This window comes from Muscardinus avellanarius (genome assembly GCF_963383645.1).
Source record: "Muscardinus avellanarius genome assembly, chromosome: 11".
Lineage (NCBI taxonomy): Eukaryota > Metazoa > Chordata > Mammalia > Rodentia > Gliridae > Muscardinus > Muscardinus avellanarius.
Window position 1 is genome coordinate 3,381,095 of NC_137797.1, and position 21,541 is coordinate 3,402,635.

Sequence of the window (21,541 nt, forward strand, 5' to 3'; positions counted from 1 at the left end):
TAGTTCCTGACTGGCTTCTAGCCAAGATCAAATCAAGAAGGAAAACACCCCAGAAAGGGGCTGCCAGGCCCAGGCGGCCCGGGAGAAGCCCTGCATCTCGGATCCCAGCCGGCCGCAACGCCCGCGCAGAATTTGGTGTCTATTTTATTCTCTCCACTCGACAGGATAGAGCTTTTGCATTTCAAAGCAGGTCAGAGATGGCTGTGCCACCTCTCGGCTCCCAGCTGGCTTCCAGGAGGTGGGCATTTGGCAAGGACACTCCAGGGACAGGGCAAGGGGGCACCTGACCTGCCCTGGCCCCCAAAGTCGGGACCCTCCCCGGCTCTCTTTGGTATCTCAAAACTAGTGGCTCTTCGTCCCCCAGCCCCAGACTGAGCCAGGCCCTTCCTGGCAAGTGGCCCGCAGGGTGGGGTGACCCTGCAGGGCGGCGCTTGGCCAGGACTGGCTCAGAGGGGCCGGCAGCTGGCCAGGCGAGGAGAGCCCGCCCGATGGCAAGGCCCCAGGCTCACTTCTTGTAGTGATTCGGGGCATCTGCGAAGGCAAACTTGAGGCGGTAGGCCTCAGCCAGCAGCAGGCTGACGTCCTCGTCGTCCCAGCGGGCCGTGGGCAGGTTCTGGAGGAAGAGCAGTAGCTCCTGCGGAGAGAGACAGGCAGGTCAGAGGCGGGGCCATGGGGCTGCGGGCTGGGGCCTGAGGAGCCACCCTCCACACCCACCGTCCACTCCAGCAGCCCCCCCTCGCCCAGGTGGGGTCCCCAGGCCCCTGGAGGCTCCAAGTTTGACACTGATGGGCTTCTGAGTGCCATTGGCCAGAGACCCAGTCACCTGATTCCTGCGATGCTCCCAGGGTGAAAGGGGGGAGGCATCAGTGTCTCTGTGGACAGACGTGGCTTCAGGGCCTAGACCCTTCCTGCCCCCAAGGCTGCCCGCGCCACCTCGGCACACAACTCCCCGGCCCCAGCACAGCCAGCAGCTGATGCGTGCATATGCAGGGTCATGGCTGAGTCAGCTTGGGCCCCCCAGAGCCAGGAGCAAACACAGTACCCCCACCCTCCACAGCTGCCTGTGCAGAAGGCAGCGAGCCCAGTGGGGCCCAAGGGCATCACCCCGAGGCAAATGCCCTCTCTGCAAAGCTGGGCAAAGACACACATGGGGACAAGCAGCACAACCAGCACCAGGCATGCGCACGCAGGGCACATGGGCACACTGACCACACACAGGTCTCTGTGAACACGGGTCTCTCTGGACACATTGAATGCACATGGGTCCTCTGGACATACTAAATGCACATGGGTTCTCTGAATACACTGAATGCACATGGGTCTCTATGGACAATGGGTCTCTCTGGACACACTGCACATGGGTCTCTCTGGACACACTGTCTGCACATGGGTGTCTCTTGACACACTGACTGCACACGAGTTTTGTGGTCACTCTCTGGACACACTGCACACAGGTGTCTCTGGACACAGGTGTCTCTCTGGACACACTGACTGTACACGGGTTCTCTAAATACACTGAATGTACACAGGTAGCTCTCTGGACACACTGAATGCACATGGGTCCTCTGGACACACTGAATACACATGGGTTCTCTGTACATACTGTCTGCAATGGGTCTCTCTGGACACACGGGTCTCTCTGGACACACTGACTGCACACGGGTTTTGTGGGCACTCTCTGGACAGTCCCCGTCACAGCCACACACTTCTCCTCTAGTTTCTGGTGAAGAGCTGTCTTGGGGCTCCCCTGCTGCAGCCCCCTTTAATCTACTGTGCTCCACCCAGCTGCACAGGCCTGCAGTGGGGCTGTATCTCAGCCTGGGTGGGCTGTGGGGACATTGAGCCACCCCCTACGGGACAAATAAGGGAACATGTCCAGTACGCAGAGGTTAGAAGCCAGCAAAGACACTGGCAAGACAGCCACCTTGCTGCCACGCTGGCCCGTGCTGGGAAGGAAGCCCACGGCAGGGGCACTACCGCCCTGCACCCACAGGCGCCCTCCCCTCCCGGCAGACCTCAGCCATGCCCAGGGCCTCTGGCCACCTTGCCCAGGCCAGGGAGGGGTTTGCAGGAGTGGTACCCTGGGGGCCACATGGAGGACAGCTTTCTGGGCTGGGGTCTCAGAAGAAGAATGGGGAATGAGGCAGTGGGTCAGGGCTGGGCCAGGGCCAGGTTCCTGCTCATGAAGCCAGAGCCCGCCTGCCCTGATGGCCTGGGTCCCGGGGTCTAGCGGTGGGCTGCCTGCCCCATACCTCCATTCCCATCCAGAAGCCGGATGAAAGTCCCTGGCCCCAGGGCTCTGGCACTGCCCCTCCTGCCCCCTGCTGATGCAGGGCTGCTGGCTCAGGCTGCCCAATTGGGAAGGGACAGCAGCAAGGCTCGGTGTCCAGCTGTGGTCACTCCAGCACACATGGAGAGGTCCCGCGGGAGCCGGCTGGTCCCTGTTCGGCCAGCCCAGGTTCCTTGAGCCTCACTTCCCCTCAGCTATGGACTGGGGACCACACTCTCTCAGGGGTAGAGCCAAGCTATCCTGCACAGGGCCTGGCCACTGTGGCGTTCAGGATATGGGCTCTGGAGCCAGCATCCCGGGCTGGGACCCAGCTGTGCAGGGCAACTGTCCTCGCGGTCACCCAGCATCCATCCCACTGTCCCTCCGTGGGAGTCACACACTGGAGTCTCCTCTAATGATCACGTTGCTGACGCGGGGCCCCGCCCTCCCCCGTGCGTATTCCCTTTGCATTCTGGATACTTTCTGCGGGCCTTTAAATTGAATTCACGGAGCAAATTTCACTGGCAATATGTCCTCAGGGACCCATCAACATCAATCTGCTGTCTTTCACTATTAGATGCAACTTACACGGATGCCAATCCAATTCTGAGCAGGTCATAAATAAATACCTTTGGTTTTATTTTTAATCCACTTCGCTTCATATTATCATGACCTCGCTACTTGCAAGGTGAGAAGCAATACCCTCCCATTACGGTAACTTACCGACTCTGGTGCACACTCAATTCCAGAATCTAATTTAGTCCCCAGGTTCGCTGGATGGAGGGAGAATAGAAATGCCCAGAGCCTCAGCCTGCAATGCTAAGGAAGGAAAAATCTATCCGGGTGACCTTTACGGCAGCAAAGAACACAGACAAACAGGGCCTTAAATACAGATTTCTTCTTTAAAAAGCCTTGTCTTATTTATGCACCAGGCAGCCGTGTCTCCTATCTGGGAAACACGCCACATTTATTAGCCCGGGCTGTTCTGCATTATCCACGTCATGCGGGTGCGGGCCCATAACTCACGAGCTCGTGCGCTCGGCCCGGGCGCCACTGCACTGCGCGGCCCGGAGGGGCTGGACGGAGGCCGCCTGGGAGCCCGTCCCGAACGCGAACACGGAGGACGCGCTGGCGCCCTTGATCATGGTTTTGCGCCACGCTCTGATCACCTCGGTGGTGTCAAGACTAGAGGGTTCGGCTCACAACAGTGATGTGGAAACAAAGGAAGGAGGCGTTGGTCTGGGCGAGCCCTCCTCCCCTCGCCCTGGGATGGCCGCCCGGTGGAGCCGCACAGGAGTGCCAGGCCCCTGCCCTTTGCCATCGGCCTCTGTTCCAGAAATTCTTACACTCCACACAAAAGGGTTTGTGGTCGGTGGGGGTCAAAGCTATGGAACCAGTCCCAACAGCATGTCCTGGAGCCCAAGCCGAGAGCCAGGCCGGGGCCACAGGGTCCTCCATGTGTGTCTGGGCCGTACCCTGGACACCTGCCCACCTCATCAGGAGAGCAGGAAGGGAGGCGCCTTCCGTTTCTACCTGTCAGCTCCCACTGGGGGCCGCTGGAGGCAGGTACGCTCCCCAACTCTGACAGCAGAGTGGAGCCCAGATTCACCCCCCAACAGGGACAGGGGCTTTGTGGGCTGCAGGGCGGAGCCAAGCCCCCAGGCCCACTGTTCCTAACAGTCTGCTCTTGTGAGCTGAGGTACAGTAGTTGTCTGTCAGACAGACATTGTCCCTGGGCTAATGTCAAGTTTGTTTGTTTATTTATTTGAGTACTGGGTACTAAACCCACGAGCATTCTACCACTGAGCTATGCCCCCAGCTACATTTTATTCTGAAACAGGGTCTCACTAAATTGCTCAGGGTTTTGGTAAAAGCTGGACGCGAACCTGAGATCCTAATGACTGGGATGACAGGTGTGTGCCACTGTGCCCAGCTTCTAATGTTATTTTTAAAAATTCTTCTCGTGGTACTGGGTGTAGAGCCCAGGGCACTCTAGCTCTGAGCTACGCTCCCACCCCATTTTGTCTTCTATTCTGAAACAGGGTCTCACTAACTAACTTACCACACCTGGCTGAGGCTTCTGATGTCAAAGAGCAAATGCTTACGGCCTTGGCTGGTGCCTGCCAAAAGGATTTTATTTTCCCAAACAGCAAAATGAGCCATGGCGCCATCTGTACCATATGGTTGCCTCACCGACCGTTCTGTGAAGGATAAAATGGCGGCCTACCTGTGTCCTTGGGATTCAGAAGCGTGCGTCCCTGACAGCCCTGAGACCCTTCTCTGGATCTAGGGTCCTGCTTGGTTGGCCCACTCTGTGGGTTACACGAGGTGGGTAGAAAGGCCACGGGATCAGACGCCAGTACCCGAGTCCCAGCTCTGCCGCACGGTGGCCTGCCTCCCCTGCGGCCTGGTCAGGCCGGTGTGCCCGTGTCCCCCACACAGGCAGGTGGCACCGGGTGGTGGTCAGCGAGCACCGCAGAAGCGAGCAGCGTAGGCCGCGGAGCCCACGCTCACCAGGAGGGAGAGGCCGGGCTCCAGGCCCAGCTGGTGTTTATCAGCGTGCGCCCTGGGGGGCCTCCTGCCTCTCACTTCTCCGTCTGTCATCTGTCAAGTGGGGCGGTGGCGGGACCCCCTCCAGGGACGCTGCACGCGTCACTGGCACCCAGCATTCGGTTATGGTCGCGATTGTTATCAGCAGTGGCAGTAATCATCAGAGCAGTAACAGTAGCCACAGAAGCAATGCTTGTTGCCGAATAAATAAATAAGTTGTTACTGAATAAATTCCTATCCATGGAAAATGCTAAATCATTTAGCAAACAGGTTTAATAGGAAATCAAACTCTTACTGAGCAGAATGTCCAAAGGACGGCGGCGAGTATCCCGCTCACCTGCTGTGATACCCGGACACCACAGATGTTCCCGAGAAGGAAACACTGTCTCAGGCAGTGACCTAGCTGGGGGCGGGATTCTGCGGCAGGCAGCCGCCACACCAGTGTGCCCACACCACGCCTGCCACTCCTGAGAGGCTGCCAGGAAAAAACAGGAGTCCTCTAGCCGCTGGGACTAGCTCTTCAATTCCCAGCCTTGGTTGCAAGAGGAACTGTATTAAATCTAAGATGTTTCCAAAGAATTGATTGGGGCATGAAATGCTGAATGCATGAAAAAAGGAAAAGGCCGCTGTCTCCCCAAACCCTGCCTGCCCCATACATCGCCCACCTTACAGCAGGGGCGTCTGTGGCCCTGGAGCCCGGGAGAAGTGCCTGCAGGGGTTGGTGGGGGGTCCGGCCATGCTCTGAAAAGTGTGCTCATGTTCAGAGCCCCCCTAAACCTCCGACAGCCCCGTGACCCTGTAGTGCGGGCAACGGACCTAGGACCATCCGTCTGGAGAGGACGCTGCCCGCCAGGCCATGGGCTCCAACACAGAGCCGCAAGCATACACCTCTTCCCACAAACAAGTTGAACTGTCCCCTCCCCCCAGGCAGATACAATCACTTGGCCCCGAGTCGGTGTGAAGTGGACCTGCGCACTAGAGCTGTTCTCATGGCACGTGCCACGGTGTGACTGAGACCCGCTGGACGCCAGGCGGGACACACTGGATCAGGAACTACAGAAGGAAGCAGAGGGTGGAGATGGTGGCTCCACGTTGGGCCAGAGCTTTGCTCTCTGTAGCTGCTTGGTCATGGGCCTGCCGTGTGGTCCCTGTTCAACCCTCGCGCTCTGCCAGTCCCTCTGGAAAGCTCGGCGCAGGGCCTTCCACGATGGCCCTGCCTGGACACAGGCGATGGCCTTGCCTCCTGCACTCTGTCACAGTGCCGTAAGGCCCAGCCTCACCCCGAGGCAGGATTGGCTCCTCCATCGCAGAAGCCGGGAGCCTGGCTGTGGTCAGACGGGCAAACCATTTGTGGCCTCCCCCAAAGCCTCAAGTGTGCACGTGAGACCGGGCCTCTACTGCTGAGTGGGCAGCTGTGACCAGCTTCTCCACAGGGTGGCCTTAAGTCTCTCCAGGAGGGGTGGACGGCAGAGGAGGTACGGGCTGAAGGGAGGGGGAGCTGTACTTAACAAATGTGATATCACCTGTCATCCCATGGTGCTAGGGCACCAAGCACGATGCAGGAGGGGTTGGGGGTCCTGGTGAGAACACTGTCTGTAAGGGTTTGGATTTAGAATGAACCCTCAGCCCTCACGGAAACCAAGAAGCCATGTTGAAGGCAGAGCTTGGTTGCCAAGGAGGGCCCCAGGGGGCATGGCCTTGGGTTATATAAGGCCCCTCCTCCCTTGTTCTCTCCCTGGCTTCTGGTACCCATAATGTGAGACAGGAGCCCTTGTTATCTCCCTTTCTCTACCTCCTATGGCCATGCCCTGAGCTCCACAGACCTGGCCTGACATGGACTGAACCTCTGAAATCTCCAGAATTGTGAGCAAATAAATCTTTCTCTAACTTGTGTGGTCAACTGTTTCTGATTATGGCAGTAAGAATGATGATGGGAACACTGTCCGTATATGGTCGGTCCATCCATACGTATCGTTCACTTTTATCAGACAGGACGTGCGGCAGATGTGCACTGCAGGGGCCACTGCACACCCCTCGCAGTGGCCCTCCTGGCCTGGAAGGCTCCCCCAGGAAAGGGTGTCGGCGGGGCACTCCTGGTGGCGGGCATGCTGAGGTCTGCTTTCAAGTCACTCAAGTCAGACGTTTACAAATTGCCAACACGCGAGGATGAAGGGATTATCAGGACGGAGCTAACAGGGCTCGCTCACCTCCTCTCGTTTTCTTCCCTAAGTGAGCAGGATGGAGGAGGCGTCTCCGTGCCAGCGCACAGGCAGGCGGCACAGTTAATTGGTTTAATTAACTCTTCTTCCTGTTCTGATGTTTGGTTTGGCTGGAGATCCTGACCACTGGAGGTGCTGCAGGGCCGTGTGCGTAGGGCAGGGAGGCCCGTGTCATCTGCGGGTCCTCGGGAGACACACGGGCTCTGGGGAGCAGGGGGCACGGTGTCCCCAGAAGAAGGGCCCCCAACCTGGCAGTCACTTAGATAAGGATGTGAGGTTCAGAGGGCCTGGAGGCACCCTCCCAGGTGGGCACTCAGCTGTGGGAGTCTGAACCCACCCAAAGGGGGCCTTGGTCCCACTAGAACTCAGTAACCCAGGGGAGCAATCTTGGTGCCCAAAGAGAGAGACTTCTTGGAGCTGCTCTGTGATCCCTCAGGGGCGTTCGCTGGTTCCAGGGAGAGCTGTGTGGCCTTGTGGACCCACTTGCCCCGACAGGGCCAGGTCCATGAAGGCAGTGGCCTGAGGCTGCTTCCTGCCTGCCTGTCTATCCCCTGAGTCCAGAGTACAGCTTTGACAGTTGATTTCTTTGACAATCCAGTTATTAGTTTGAAAATCTTGTCAAGTTCTGGACCAAACCAGGGCTAAAAATAGAAGGACAGTGACAGGCGCTGGTGCTGGGTGGCGGCCGCGGGAGCTGGCCAGCTCGCAGCCTGGCAGCCCTCGGAGGGCGAAACAGGAGGCGACGTCTCAACAGATCAGTCTTCTGAGGAGCCCTGATGGTGCAGGAACATCACTGTCCTTGTAATTAATTTTGTATTTTTTCCAGAAGAGGAACCACCTCTTTAAGTGAAGACCCGGGCTTGTGCGGAGCACCCCACCACGCCGGCTTTCAACCCTTTCAAGTCTGGGCGCAGCTGAAAGACTTTGATCGGCATGTAGAGTGTTTCAAATCCTCACAGGGAGATTAGAGTCTGTTTCATCCCGAGTAGCCGCCCTGCCTTGTGGTGCCGGGCTGCAGACGCAGGCTGTATCGTCCCTCCCCTCTGGAAGGACACGCTTCCCCAGCTTATCTACAAGGTGGCAGACTCGCCAGCCTGCGCCATGTTCCCAGTGGGTGCACTCAGAAGGCCAGAGGCCGCGAGGCCACCCCAGCTCCAAAGCTCCGAGGAGCCATGGGGTTGGGGGCACAGAGCAGGGCAGGAAGAGCAGCACCCTGGTCCCCAACAGCTCTGGGCACCACACAGGCAGGCCACAGGGATGGCGCACAGGGCACCGGGCAAGACCCTAGCTCCCTAAGGGTCCCGGGGGGCCAGCACTGCCCACTGGCTCTGCACAGGCACAGGCGATGTCGGCTGGGGGTCCTGGAACCTCCTGCAGCCCACATCCTCGCTCTGGCCTGCACTGCACCCACAGGCACCGCCCAGCCCCATTTTTCCTCGCCATCTCGAGCCCCTGGCCCTGCCTGCCACTCCTCCCAAGCTCATCTCCTTCTGCCCCATGCCACGGCAACTCCTCCCTCCATGCCCCCTCAAGGCCTGCCTGGCACCCTCAGCACTCGGTGGGCAGGTGGAAATGGCACAGGAGGCCATGCCCCTATGTCCAGCCACCTCTGCACCTGCTGGTGCGCTCTCCAGACTCCATCTGGTGGCAGTTTTCCCACACTTACACCGCCCTCCATCCTCACCCTCAGCAGGGTGACCTGGCCTCCCTCAGCTTCTAGTCCTACCCCACCCAAGTAAACCACGACCCGCACAAGCAGGAACACACTTCCTCCTCAAAACAAAGTCAGACCATGTTGCCCCACTCTGAAAGGCAGCTAATGAGTCCTTATGATAGGGACAGATGGAGCCAAGCTCCCAGGGCGGGCTCCCCCAGGGCTCCCCACCTGTGCTCCCTTAGTGCTCCCCACCTGTGCTCCCTCCCCCCCTGAGGGACTCACACTAGGGCTGGTGTGGCTTGCTGGCAGACTGACAGCCTGGCACCCACCAGGCCCTGGGTTCCAACCCTAGTACTGCAAAGAGGAAAAAAGGAGAAAGCAAAAGAAATCCTGCTCAGGCCTGGGACACCTCCTGCTGCTGAGCACAGGACCCATTCTTTAGGCTCCCTTGGGACTTAAGTGTCACCTTGGGGATCTCTTCCCAGCCGTCCCGCTCCTCCTTCCCAAGTACTAAGGAGCACTATGCGCAAGATAGTTCTGCGCTCTAAGAGTTTATTTCCCTTAGAAGAAAGACCACGAGTAGGTCATTCATCTCTAGCAAGATTAATAGACAACGAGTGATTGGATTTTAGCAGAATAAACAATAATTATCAGAAATTATCAGAGCAGGATAGCAGAGCCTAGAGTAGTGACAACATATTAGCCACAATACCCAGGGTACAATAACAAACCATTAGGAATTCAGAAGATCAGAAATACGTCACCCTGCCAAGGGGAGAAGTTATGGGCAGACACCACCAGGAAACAGCCCAGGCGTGGCCGACGCGGCGTGCGGCCCGAGAGCCAAGGGGCGCGGGGAGACCGTGCCTCGGTGCTGAAGAGTTGGGTCAGCAGGGAAACGGAGGTTCTACTCAAAGACTCAAATGAATATTCCAAATGAGAAAATTATAGCCTGAAATGTAAGACTTCCAAGACTTTCAGTAGCAAGATAGAGAACGCAGAGAACCTCCCAGCCTGCCCCAGCTGCTCCCGGCAGCCTCTTTGTCGCTTTCAGAACAGGGGACAAGTTGTACATTTACGGACTGTTTTGCGCTCATCTGCTTCCCGCTAGAAGTCTGCTCCATGGGCGGGGTGACCTTTCGTCTCCTTAGCCAGGCGATCAGCTCACAGCGCCTTGATGGGCTGTCCCAGGGCCTCAAAGCTGAGGATGAAAGGAAACTGGCCAGATAGTAGTGATGTCATAGGTTTCTGGGGATCAGAGTGTCGGGCAAGGGGCAGCTGGAGGCTGTGGCTAAGGGCCGAGAGACAGCCAGCTGGCAGTGGGATGCTGAGAAATGGCTCCGAGGGGAGGCAGGTCGTTCTGTAGACCCAGGGTCGCCTGGCATGGCGGCCGGGCCTGGGCAGGGGCTGAGAGCGGCCCTCGCGGGCAGAGAGAACAGGGTGGCTGGTGGGGAGTGCTGGACAGCCTTGGCCCGTTTGCTCCTCAATAACATGGAGAGGGAGTGGAGGCTGGAGGCAGAGCCAGGGCCCAGGGAGGCCGGGCGCCACGGCTCCACACCTGTTCCCGCCCCCACATCCACACACACCCACGTCTACGCAAACTCGTGAGCTTGCAGTCCAGCGCTGAGGACCCCACATGGCGACCTTGTCAGGGAGTGGATCCTCAGACCCACCCAGGCAAAGAATCAGGGCGGAGGACAGGGCCAGCTGGGGGCGACACTGCCCTTCCCCTTCCCCTCCGAGGTGACGGGTTGACGGGCCTGCGCAGCGCTCCGCCCTGGCTTGCTCGGTACTCTGCTGGAACCCCAGAGCAGGAGGGAGCCCGGCAGCGCTCCTGGAGCTAAAACAAGCGCCAGGGGAAGAGGGGAAGAAGCCCATCTGAAAACACTCCTCTTGGCCCCGAGGCCCCGCCCCAGGGGAGGAGCCACCAGAGAGGGCCAACAACCAACCAGACTCTTAAGGCCAACACCCAGGCCAGGATCCTGACTTCCTGCAGAGCTGCCATCAGAGTCACCAGCAAGACAGGCTTTTCCTTGTAACACATTTTAAGGATGAACCTTCCTGAGTGGAAGTGTGTTCTCAGGCTGCTTTCCCTGCTGCCCACTGAGAAGGCACCTGGCATGGCTGAGGTCTGGGAAGTTGGGCTTCCAGGCCAGTGCGTGCCCAGAGGCAGGGCCCGGGCCACCTGGGGAACATGGACCGCAAACACAGAGTCTCTGGCTGACCTGCCAGAGCGCCATGCCAGAGGAGCCCAGATTCCTGCGCCCACCTGAATCAAGACAGGAGTGCCCATCTCCTGCCTTGTCTGGGCAGTGACGGGGCTGGGAGCTGCCTGCTGGCCTCAGGGGCAGCCAGGGCATAAACTCTGAGGCCCTTTGCTTGCCTTTCCTTGTCTACTCTAAGAACAGGCTTCAAGGAACCTGGCATTACTTCACGGGGAGAGAACAGACCAGAGATGCTCTCCCAGGCCCACCTGCTGTGCGCTGCCCTGAGGGCCCAGTCCATATGGTCACCTGCAGCACAGAGTGGACAGTGGGGCCGGACCTTTTACTTGGAGATTGCCATCACCCAGGGGCCACCATAAGCAAGTCACACTGTCAGGAACGCTTGTCAGGAAGTCACTAGATGCTCAAAGGCATGAATGTCTAGACAGCCAATGAACGTCAGCCGTGCACAGCTTCTCAGCAGCCCCAGCACCAGGGTCAGCCCTTCTGGAACTTTCCTCCTGGACTCGACACGGTGGGCAATTGCATCCCTGCCTTCATTCTGGCCTCTGTGAGCTCCTGGGGCGGTGGCCTTCCTGCTGGCCCAGCCCATGTGTGGAGTGAGTGAGCCAGGGAGCTGGCCACGGGAGGCGACCCTAGGTCCGCCCGCTGCCTGCAGAGCCAGCCAGCCTGCGAGTGGGCACCGCGCGGGCACGCGGGGGCCTTTCTTCTGAGGAGTGAACGAGCCAAGTGTGGAGATAAATACTGCATGGCATTCTGCTAAATGTCTAATTAAGGTCCTATTTTTAGGACTTGTGGAGAAGCATTTGAGGGAATGGACGGAGGCTGCCCTCCAGGCCGTGGCGCTGATGTGCATGCTCCTGCGGATTCTGCACCCACAAGGTCAGGGCGGCAACCACCAGCCAGGCTCCAGAACCTTCTGAGTTTCCTGGCGCAAGGGCCAGAGTCTGTCCCCACCAGCTCACGGACAGGTCGCTGGACACACCTCCCACACTGGCAGCTCTGCCTGTAGTCCTGTGGACAGCGGGGGTCAGGCCAGTGACAAACACGACCTCAGGCTCTACCTGCTCCTGCTTGCGTCCCAAGGACTGGCACGGGGGCCACACATAATGCAGCAGCTGCCACGGAAGGGGTGCCAGGGGAGGGGAGGCCGGGCAGGGTCGGCCCCGCGGCCCTGAGGGAGGGCTCCCTGCCAGGATCCGCTCAGGGCCCAGCGCCCTGCGTGGTGGTGGAGTGCTCGCCGGGGACCTGGCTCCCACCCGAGGCCTCTCGCTGCTCCGAGGGGGCGTTTATCTCCCAACCAGGATCACCAAGTTGTCTCAAACATCCTTCTTGATGAGACTTCTGTTTCTTAACCCAACTGTTCTTTTCTTCTGCCATGTGGTCTCTGTGCCTGCGTTTGTTTTCAATCTCAGCTGTTCTGCAAAGGTCTCCTGGGCCGGGAGTTCCCTTTTCAAGGTAGGTGTCCAGCGGAAGGTCGTGGTGATGGCGGGCTCTTGCCTTGAGGACGGGGCTTCCTGGGGAATCCCACCTGGCCAGGTGAGGGGCACCCAGGGCTGGGGTCCCTCTGCCTCTGTTGTGTTCCGTGATGCTTTACAGTTCAGACCAGTTTCCTTCCTGGCTTTGCCGTTGGCCCCAGCTCCTGAGGGCTCCTTCAGGAGCCTCTTCCCTGATGATCCCACCAGCCTGGGAAGCAGCAGAGCTGGCAGGGCTGCCGGCTGCAAGCCAGCCCCTCAGCGACTCACTCTCCTTCCTCAGGCCAGGCCTCACCAGCCCAGCCTGGCCCGTGGGCCTTGAGTCAACTCTTCATGACCGTGGGCCCACACCTGGCCCTGGGGCGCTTTCTCACTCGTGACCCCTGGACACAACTCCCTGCTGGGCATTTTGAAGCTGTCACATTTTGCCTGGGCTGTCTGTGCCTGTAGCTCAGGCTACTCCTGCACTTAAGGACAGACCATAGATGTCCTGCAGGTCACCCCCAAGGCAGCTGTCACCCTGCAACGGGACCGCTGACAACAGAAAACACTCACGGTACTCGCAGACAGGACAGAGGGGGGCTGCACAGCGCGGCCCTGCTACAACGCTGGGGGCTCCACGCGAGCTCCCACGTCACCACGCCAGCCCTGGGAGGTGGCGTGGAGGGCACGCATGGCGGAACCAACGGCTCAGGGTCATCTACAGTCAGCCACAGGCCTGCCTGCCTGCCCAGCAGACGGGATACCATTAAAAATGGAGGAAGAACAAGTGCTCACTTGAGGCTTGTAGATGTATTATTAAAAGGTAGCAGTAGTCACAGGAATGGTTTTCAGAACAAAATACTTTAGGGAGGGCACAGTTCACCCCGACACTGTTTATAGTTGGCAGTTCCCGGTACAAAAAAAGCACACTGACTGCCAGCTGGATTTCCGGTGGCTTCCAGCCCCCACGGAGCCAGAGGGCCTTTGCATCTGCACCAAGGGGCTTGCCCGCCGCCGCCAGGCCACAAGCTAGAGGCCCTGCCCTGTCGTGTGTCTGGGTGCTGCCCCCATGCATGCGGGGCTCTGTCCTCCCCCAACTCATTTCTCTCAACTGGTTTTCTTCCACTGTTGCTCTGACCCTCTTTCTAACCAGTTCCTTTCCTATACGTCCAGCTCCCGTGCAGCCTGGGAAACAGCCAGGCGGGGCCACTTTCACAGGCTGGCTGGTGGCTGCCAGTAGTTCTTTATGTTTTGTTTTGTATTTTTTTGTGTGTGTGTGTGTGTAAGTGTGTGTGGACTGGGGATGGAACCCAGGGGCATTCTACCTCCAAGCCAAAAATAGAGCCATACCCCCACTCCTATTTTTTATTCTTTATTTTGAAACAGGGTCTCATTAAGTTTCAAAGGGCTTCACTAAGTAGCTGAGGCTGCCCTCCCAGCCCCCTAGCAAACCTTGATCCTCCTGTCTCAGCCTCCCAAATGCTGGGATTACAAGCGTGCGTCCCCACACCCGGCTCCCTGTAGTGTTTTTGAGTAAATGAATGAATGAATGAGTGAATGAATGAAGGAAGGAAGGAAGGAAGGAAGGAAGGATGCCCTCCCAAAGCTGCTGGCCTCCAGGTGAGCAGACGGCCTCACCTCACCCCAGCACTTGGCCAGTGAGCAGAGCGCTCTCTGTAACTGCCCAGCAGCAGAGATGGGCCTGCAGGAGGCCCCTGCCCAGCTCCACACCCCACAGAATAGGCCACCTCCAGCCTTCCCAGCATGCAAAGCCCTCCCCTGGCCAGATCCAGAATGGCCCACTGAGTCACGGCCAGGTCTCAGAAGAAACACTTCACCGCCTGTTAGAGAGCAGGTCTAAATCACTTCCTATAGCCCTGTCTGAAAGGTAATCCAATTCGATTACCTCTGAATGATTACGGGGATAGGTGCTGGCTGCCCTAGGTGGAGATTAAGAGGCACTGTGGAGACCCATTAAAGAGAACAGTTCACCCCGCTGCGGGGGCGCCCCAAAGAACCCTGGGCCCGGATCTTCCATCAGCAGGAACAAAGTCTCACGGACTTTTCATGTCACTTAGGCTGTCTCCCCATCAATTCTACCTAGCAGCTGTAATCAAGAGGCTTTGCCCTGATTGCAGGAGACAGTGCTGGAGGGTCATCAATGATTCCGGCTCTCTCACCACACAGACCAGTGGGGCTACATGCCAGCCACACAAGCTGCTCAGACACGGGGAGAAGAGTCAGAGGATCCGAGAGCTTCCCTGAGCTGTTCCTGCAAAGCTCTCCACCTCCGGCCAGCGCTTGCATGTACAAGATGTGCACCCCAGCAGCTGCGGGCCCGTGCTCCTGGAGGGTCCTCTGGCTGCCACCCAGGCCTGGTGGGCCGACAGGCTGGGTGGGGGAACACCTCTATTACTCTTCAGCGAATGCTTGGCCTGTGCCAGAACGGGGTCCTTTCCTCATTGGGCGTGGGCCCGGCAGCCCCGACAGAGGGCCCTGGGAGGAGAGGTGTGGGGAGGCAGAGGCAGCCAAGCTCACAGAAATGTGCAGGACCACAGAGGGCCGTGGGCAGCCCTGGCAGCAAGGCCCCGCACTATGAAATGGGAGCATGCAGGCCTGGCTCGGGACCAGGGCTGGGGGTGCTGGGCAGCACAGTCTCGTCCTTCTATCCTTCCTTCCTTTCTTACCTCCCTCCCTCCCTCTCTTTTTCTTTTCTGTTCCTAGGATTGAGCCCAGGGGCATTCTACCTCCAAACTACACCTCCAGCTCTTTATTTTATTTCTGAAACAGGGTCTTGCAAAGTTGCTGGGCCTGGCTCCAGCCTGAGATCCTCCTGACTCAGTAGGGTCTCTTCTAAAGATGAAGCCGCAGGCATGAGGTCCTGAGCATCCATCACTGGTGTCCAGGAGTGGTCAGGCCTCCCGTCTCTTTAAGCACCAGATGCCATCCATGCAGAGCACCTGTCCTAAGAGGAGAGTGGGCAGGGGGAGCGCCTTTAGGGGTCACAGACTACGGGGCTGCAGGCCACCACCCGCACAGCCAGGAGGAGAGAGCGGCCAGGACCCAAGCAGACAGAGGAGCGCAGTCTGAACGTGAGCAGCACTTTCCCGTGAGTGTGCAGGCTCTTCTCTTCTGCGCAGAGGTGGCTGCGCTTCTTCATTCTTGGTTCCCAGCCTTGCGAGAGCATCCCGGGCAGGTGTCGGGACTCAGGCAGCACTCTCTGTGCCTCAGCGGCTCAGCTGGCCCGCACAGCACAGGAAGGCTCACCAGGTGCCCACCAGGAAACACGAGGGTCCCCGGGGGCACTGGGCAGGGCCGCCTGCTGGGAGAGACAGCGTTCAGCAGCGCCCGGCTTCTGCAAGCATGTCACAGGTGGGCTGCCGCTCCACTGAAGGTGCAGGATGGCGCATGGGCGGTGATATTTAAAATGCAAGGTTATTCCTGGATGCCGCTCAAAACTAATTAAGCGCCAGTGCCGCAGGGCTTCTCACTCTTTCCTTTTGTTTTCAGGGATGTTAAGGTCACTGCCAAGTACTTCAGGCCTGAGATTTATGGACGTAAAAGGCAAACACTGCTTTTAGGTCTCCCCCAGTTTGTAGATATCTGTGTCTTTTCCATGGAGAAGGAGCTCATGCTCATGGGGCGGGGATGGGGACAGAAGTGACTGCCCACCTGGATGGCTCCCCTCTCTGGGGAGACAGCCAGGGCTTCTAGGGGCTCGGTGGGCTCCACTCCTCCAGCACCTGCCTCTGGGGATTTCTGTGGCTCTCCACTTGTGCACAGGGAAGTCACCCTCAGGGCAGGTGGGTTGACAGGTGGATAAGGTGATGGCTTGGTGAGTGAGGAGCAGGTGGATGGCTGGGTGAATGAGTCCACGGGTAAATTAGTTGGTGGTTCGGTGAGCAGATGGCTGGATGAACAGGGGGATGGTGGGTGGATGAGAATGTGGGCAGATGAGTGAGTGGATGGGTGGGTGGGTGTGCAACTGGCCAGATGGATGGGTAGATGGATGGATGGATGGATGGACGGATGGATAGGTAGGTAGGTAGGTGTATGACTGGCTAGATGGATGGGTAGATGGATGGATGTATAGGTGGGTGGGTGTATGACTGGCTGGGTGGATGGGTAGATGGGTAGATAGATGGATGGGTGGATGGATGGGTTGATGTCTAGGTAGGTAGGTGTATGACTGGCTGAATGGATGGGTAGATGGGTAGACAGATGGATGGGTAGATGGATGTATGGATGTATAGGTGGGTGGGTGTATGACTGGCTGGGTGGATGGGTGGATGGATGGGTAGATGGATGGATGTGTGGATGGGTGGGTGTATGGCTCGCTGGGTGGGTGGATAGGTGGGTGGGTGAGTGGATGGATGGATAGGTAGGTGTATGACTGGCTAGATGGATGGGTAGATGGATGGATGGGTGGATGGGTAGGTGGTTTGGCGTGCATGTGGCTGGATGAGCAGGTGGGTAGGTGGGTAGGGGGCAGACGGGGTGATGGGGTGGGTGTATGACTGACTAGATGGATGGGCAGATGAGTGAGAGTGGGAGAGTAGAGTGTGTTAGCAGGTAGACAGGGGGGGGGGTGGGTACAGCCCAAGGCTCTGACCTTCCCTGGGGATCCTGAAGGCCCAGGCGCGGGCCCGCTCTCCCAGGCGAGCGGAAGGCTGAGCACGCGGCGGCCGGCGCCTCTGGTGCTCCATTAGCACCGTTACTGGCAAAACCAAAGCAGAAAGAGCCAAACACATCTCATGCCAGATCACCATTTGGTAGAAGGAGAATTTCAGTCACAACGCACAGAATACTATCCAGCTAAGCTCTATTTTGGAACTCGTGCAATTTGATACATAAAGCTGCAGATCTGAAGATATTAGCCAAGTCACCCCCCCCCCTCAAGGGCTGCTCTATTCTCTCCCCTTCCCTTTCTTCTTAGGAAAACACCACAGCAAACGGGGAAAACAAGCCCCCTGAAAGGGGCATTTAGTAAAAACCCATTTCTTATAGAATCGCGGTGCTGGCTTCCAAATAGGCTGCCAGGAGGGAATCCCTGGGGTATTCAGGGGAGCCGGGCTGCCCTGGGCGCCGCTCCCAGAGCCAAGTACTGGCTGTGCGACCCTGGCCAAGTTTCTGCTTTGAGCCTTAGATTCATCTCCTTAGAGGGAGATGGGTGGGCAGATGGGGGTGCTGGCCGATGACTACAATGTGCCCCCGAGGGGTAGAGTGAGCCAGGGTGGGAGAGACTGCCAGCACACTGGCGCCTCCCAGGATCGTCAAGATGGAAACCTGGGCACTTTGGGATCTGAGGAGGAGAGGAATGAAGCATCTGACGGAGGAGCAGGTAAGGAGCCAGGGCTGGTCCAGCCCCAGCTCCGCCCGGGGAGCATGCAGGCCGGCTGCGGGCGGGAGTGTAGGAGCCGCAGCAGTGGCAGCCGCCACAGGCCGGGGAGCAGCAACAGGGACTCCAAGACCACCGTGCACGGGCCTGCAGACGGCGGGACCCCGGGCGGGACGGGACAGCGCCTCCCAGCCACGCCGGCAGCCAAGCAGGGCAGCTTCTGGGCAGATGAGCCGCGTTTCCTGAAGTGGGCCCCACTCAGTCGCGCTCCCCACAGCCGATGGACGCGCTCCTTCTGAAATAACTGGGGCAAACTGAGCCGCCCCAGAGAGGATGGATGGAGTGGGCGCGCGCACTCAGCGCTGAGTGATGAGCTCTTTCCAATTGATTTCTAAATACATACAGCTCAATTTCTGCTCAAAATTATGTCCACCGCTCCCAATGAGGAGAAACGGCTTCAGCGATTGCCGGGCTTCGTTCTGGGCGTCGCTGCCGCTCGCAGCGACCCATCTCCAAAGTGACAGAGTGTCATCAGATAATGATTATAAAAGATGTTAATGTGAGGGACGCAGCCAGAATCACAGGTTGGTACTGGGAGTGCGAATCTGATCAAGGCTGATAATGTGCGAGGAGATGTCACATAGGTTGACGCTGTGACAGGCGCACAGGCTGGTTTTCATGTACTGGCAGGAATTAGGTTTATTACAACGGGATTATTTGGAGACGTAAAACACGGCCCTGAGAACGAGCCTTCTGCAATAGCTCCTGAATGCAAATGTGCACGCCAGGAAGCTGGGCTGTGGCTGCTGGCAGAGTGCCCTCTTCCCAGGCCAGGCAGCAGGGCCTCATCCAGAGAGGCAGGGAGGTGCTCGTCCTGCAGACCTGGGGCTGGCCCCTGGAAGAGGTGCATCCTTTTATCAAAATAAAGGAGCAGAGCTGGGCATGGTGGCGCACGCTTGTAATCCCTGCGCTTGGGAGGTGAAGACAGGAGGATCGCTCTGGTTCGAAGTCAGCCTCGCCTGCTTAAGAGACCCTGTTTCCAAATAAAAATATAAAACAGGTCTGGGAGTGTAGCCCGGAGGTAGAAGGGTTTCCAGGAACCCCAGTACCACCAAAATACATCATACATACATACATACATACATACAGGAGCAGGTCGGGTCTTGTATTATTCCCCACATAAGAGGGATGAGGGCCTGCTGCACAAGGGAGCCCAGGACGCCATATCTACAAATCAACTGGGAAGACCTCACGCACACAGGTCCACCTATTCTCTCTGGGGAGGCCCAGTGCCCTCTAATTATTTCCAGATGGAGCTCACAGGTGTAACAGCGCTACTGTGTGGAGCCTAGTGCCCAGTAGCTGGCTGTGACCAGCCTGCCAGGGCCCCTCGCCACCCCTGGGCAACGGGGATCCCGGGGCCGAGCCAGGGAGAGCTCTCCAAGACTCTCGCTTGGGTAAGCCAACTCAAGGTGCATACTCTGGCACGGGGCCACGGGGCGGGGGTTGTGTGACCACATGGTGCCTGTGCCCTGTGCTGGCGGCGGGCTCCGTGGCACTTGTCTTAATCTCTGTTCCAGACAGGCGGTGACGGCCCTCAAGGTCTCAGGCCTGCGTCCCTGAGCCCAAGGGCAGCTGGGGAGTGTCAACAGAGCACCTGAACATGGTGGGTCAACTTCTGTTACGGGCTTCATGCAGGGAGGGAGGGGGCCTCGCCAAGCCCAAGGGCCCAGACTCAGGTAGGGCCACGGGGTGGGATGGTCACAGGCCAGGGAATCGTGGATTTGTTTTTTCTTTAGTTGGGGTGTAGGGTGTCAGACAGATGCGTGCACATAGTTCTTGGTGCCTCCCCTCCCCCACCCACACATGTCTTTCATATTTGAATTGGTAGTTTCGTTTACGCTCATAGCATTATGTCAACTCTTACACCCTTTATGACCTCTTCTCCCTTCCTTAATGCCCTCGGGCACTCACCCAGAAAGCTGGGAATCGGGCAGTTCGCCTTAACAGAGCAAGGCCAGAGAGGACTGCCGGGACGCCTCCTCCTGTCCTCGACTAGGACCCAGGGGTCCCCGAGCCTCTCGGACTACTGGGGGCTGGGAGTCCAGCTGGGTGGCAGGCAGCGACACCGAGGACAAGAGTCCAGGAGGCAGCTGTGTTCCCCAGGCATCTCCACTGTCCTAAGGGGAGCCAGCATGCCCATCTGACAGAGGGAGGCTGAGCCCCAAAGGGAAAGCCATCTGGCCTTGGCCAGGATCGGAGGGCAGAGGTGGCCCAGACCTCAGCTGGGAGAAGGAACCTCGTGGTCCCTACTCTAAGCTTGGGGTCCCACGCTCAGCCAGGACCAATGTTCCTCCTGGCTAAGCCACTGCAGGACCACATTTGTGACCAGGCTGCCAGCCCTTTGCACCTTTCTTTCCTCCCCAGGCTAAGTAGCCTGGAGGTACTCCTGAGACGCGGCTGTCCCAGGCCCTGGCTGGCGGGCGCCCGGTGTGGCTGTGATGTTTGTTCACTGGTCCTGCGGTGACTATGGCAGAAGAGCCACCAAGGGGAGCCAGAGCTGAGCGTCAGGACACAGATGCACAGATTCCACAGCCGTGGGCACAGACACCCCAGAGCCAGGGAGCCCCGAGAAAGCTGCCCGCAGTGAAGGGACCACGGGGCACGGCAAGGATCCTGGGCTCCCTGGCTGAGGGACAGTAGGGTCCTCACTGAGAGGGGCAGTGGCAGCAATACTGAGGCTCGGTGTGGCCAGCCCAAGCCCAGGTGGCCCTGGTCTCCAGCACCCCGTCCGACGGACCCTGCACCCTGGCCAGCTGTGCCGAGAACCAGGCACTCTAAATACAAGAAGAATAAATGTGTTTTTCTCTGTGTGAAGAATCAAAAGTTCCAGGCAACTTCTTCTGTGTGCTTTATCTCAAAAAGCAAACATCCTAAAGCTGAAGTGAGAAATCCCGTCATGTTTGCCCTGAAAATCCTCAAGCTAATCAGGAACCGAATGAACACGCTGGGCCCGAGGGCTCTGGGGAGGGAGTGGACCTTAGGACAGCGCCTCGCTTTCCTCAAGCGCTTGCCTTCTATCCCTCTTCATCGCTGTCGTCATCTTGTGTTTATTCTGGTGCCAGCATGGTGGTGGAGACTTCTGAATGAATCTTGTGGCCGAGTGCGTCTTCTTGCTCTATCCCTGCCCCAGGAAGGCCTGGGAACGCCCAGGACAAAGGCTGGCGGGCGCCGTGCACTGGCACGCACAGCCCCCTTATCTGGGCCAAGAGGCCTCAGTGGTCACATCAGAAGCCAGCGCGTGGTTAAATGAGCAGGAGGGCCATTGGCCACTCAGCGCAAGGGCTCGCTCCAGGAAGAAGAGCAGGACTTTGCTGTTGGTTAATGCAGCCAGTGAAGCCCAGGTCTGGGGTGACGCAGTGCTCCTGGGAGGCAGCTCCTTTCCAACTTTGTTTCTACCCCAGGTGTACGCAACCGTCTCTCCTCCACCTTGGCCTCCTATGTCGGTGGCTGTGAAGTCTACCAGGGTTGGCCGTGCCCCTTTATGCGCTGTCCCGACACACCAGTGGATCTGGTCCCACACGGGCCACTCAGGCAGGAAGCTCGAGAGAGCGCAGGGGGCCCCCGGGCAGCTGGCCAGAGGCTGCCAGTGGCCGCCAGCGGAGCGCTCCTCACGGGCCGCGCTCCTACAGGCCCGGGTCATTGTATTTCCATACTAGACTCGTTTGGGTGTCCACAAAGGCTGCAACTGGGCCATTTGATGCTGGGAGGAGGACATTTTAATAAGGCCCGAGATGTAATTACAGTTCTTCAGGGACTGAACAGA

At 58.3% G+C, this 21,541-nt stretch overlaps 1 protein-coding gene across 7 annotated transcripts in view; it reads right to left on the reverse strand.

Annotated features, from left to right (window-relative positions):
* Positions 1–505: 505 nt before the first annotated feature.
* Positions 506–21,541, reverse strand: part of TBC1D22A (TBC1 domain family member 22A) — a gene marked incomplete at both ends in the record, with an annotated part of 318,925 nt that continues 297,889 nt past the window's right edge. For all 7 annotated transcript variants that reach the window (XM_080706394.1, XM_080706392.1, XM_080706393.1 and 4 more), the window contains one exon: positions 506–634. In XM_080706394.1, coding sequence (XP_080562520.1) covers positions 506–634 — 129 coding nt within the window. The remainder of the gene's footprint in view (positions 635–21,541) is intronic.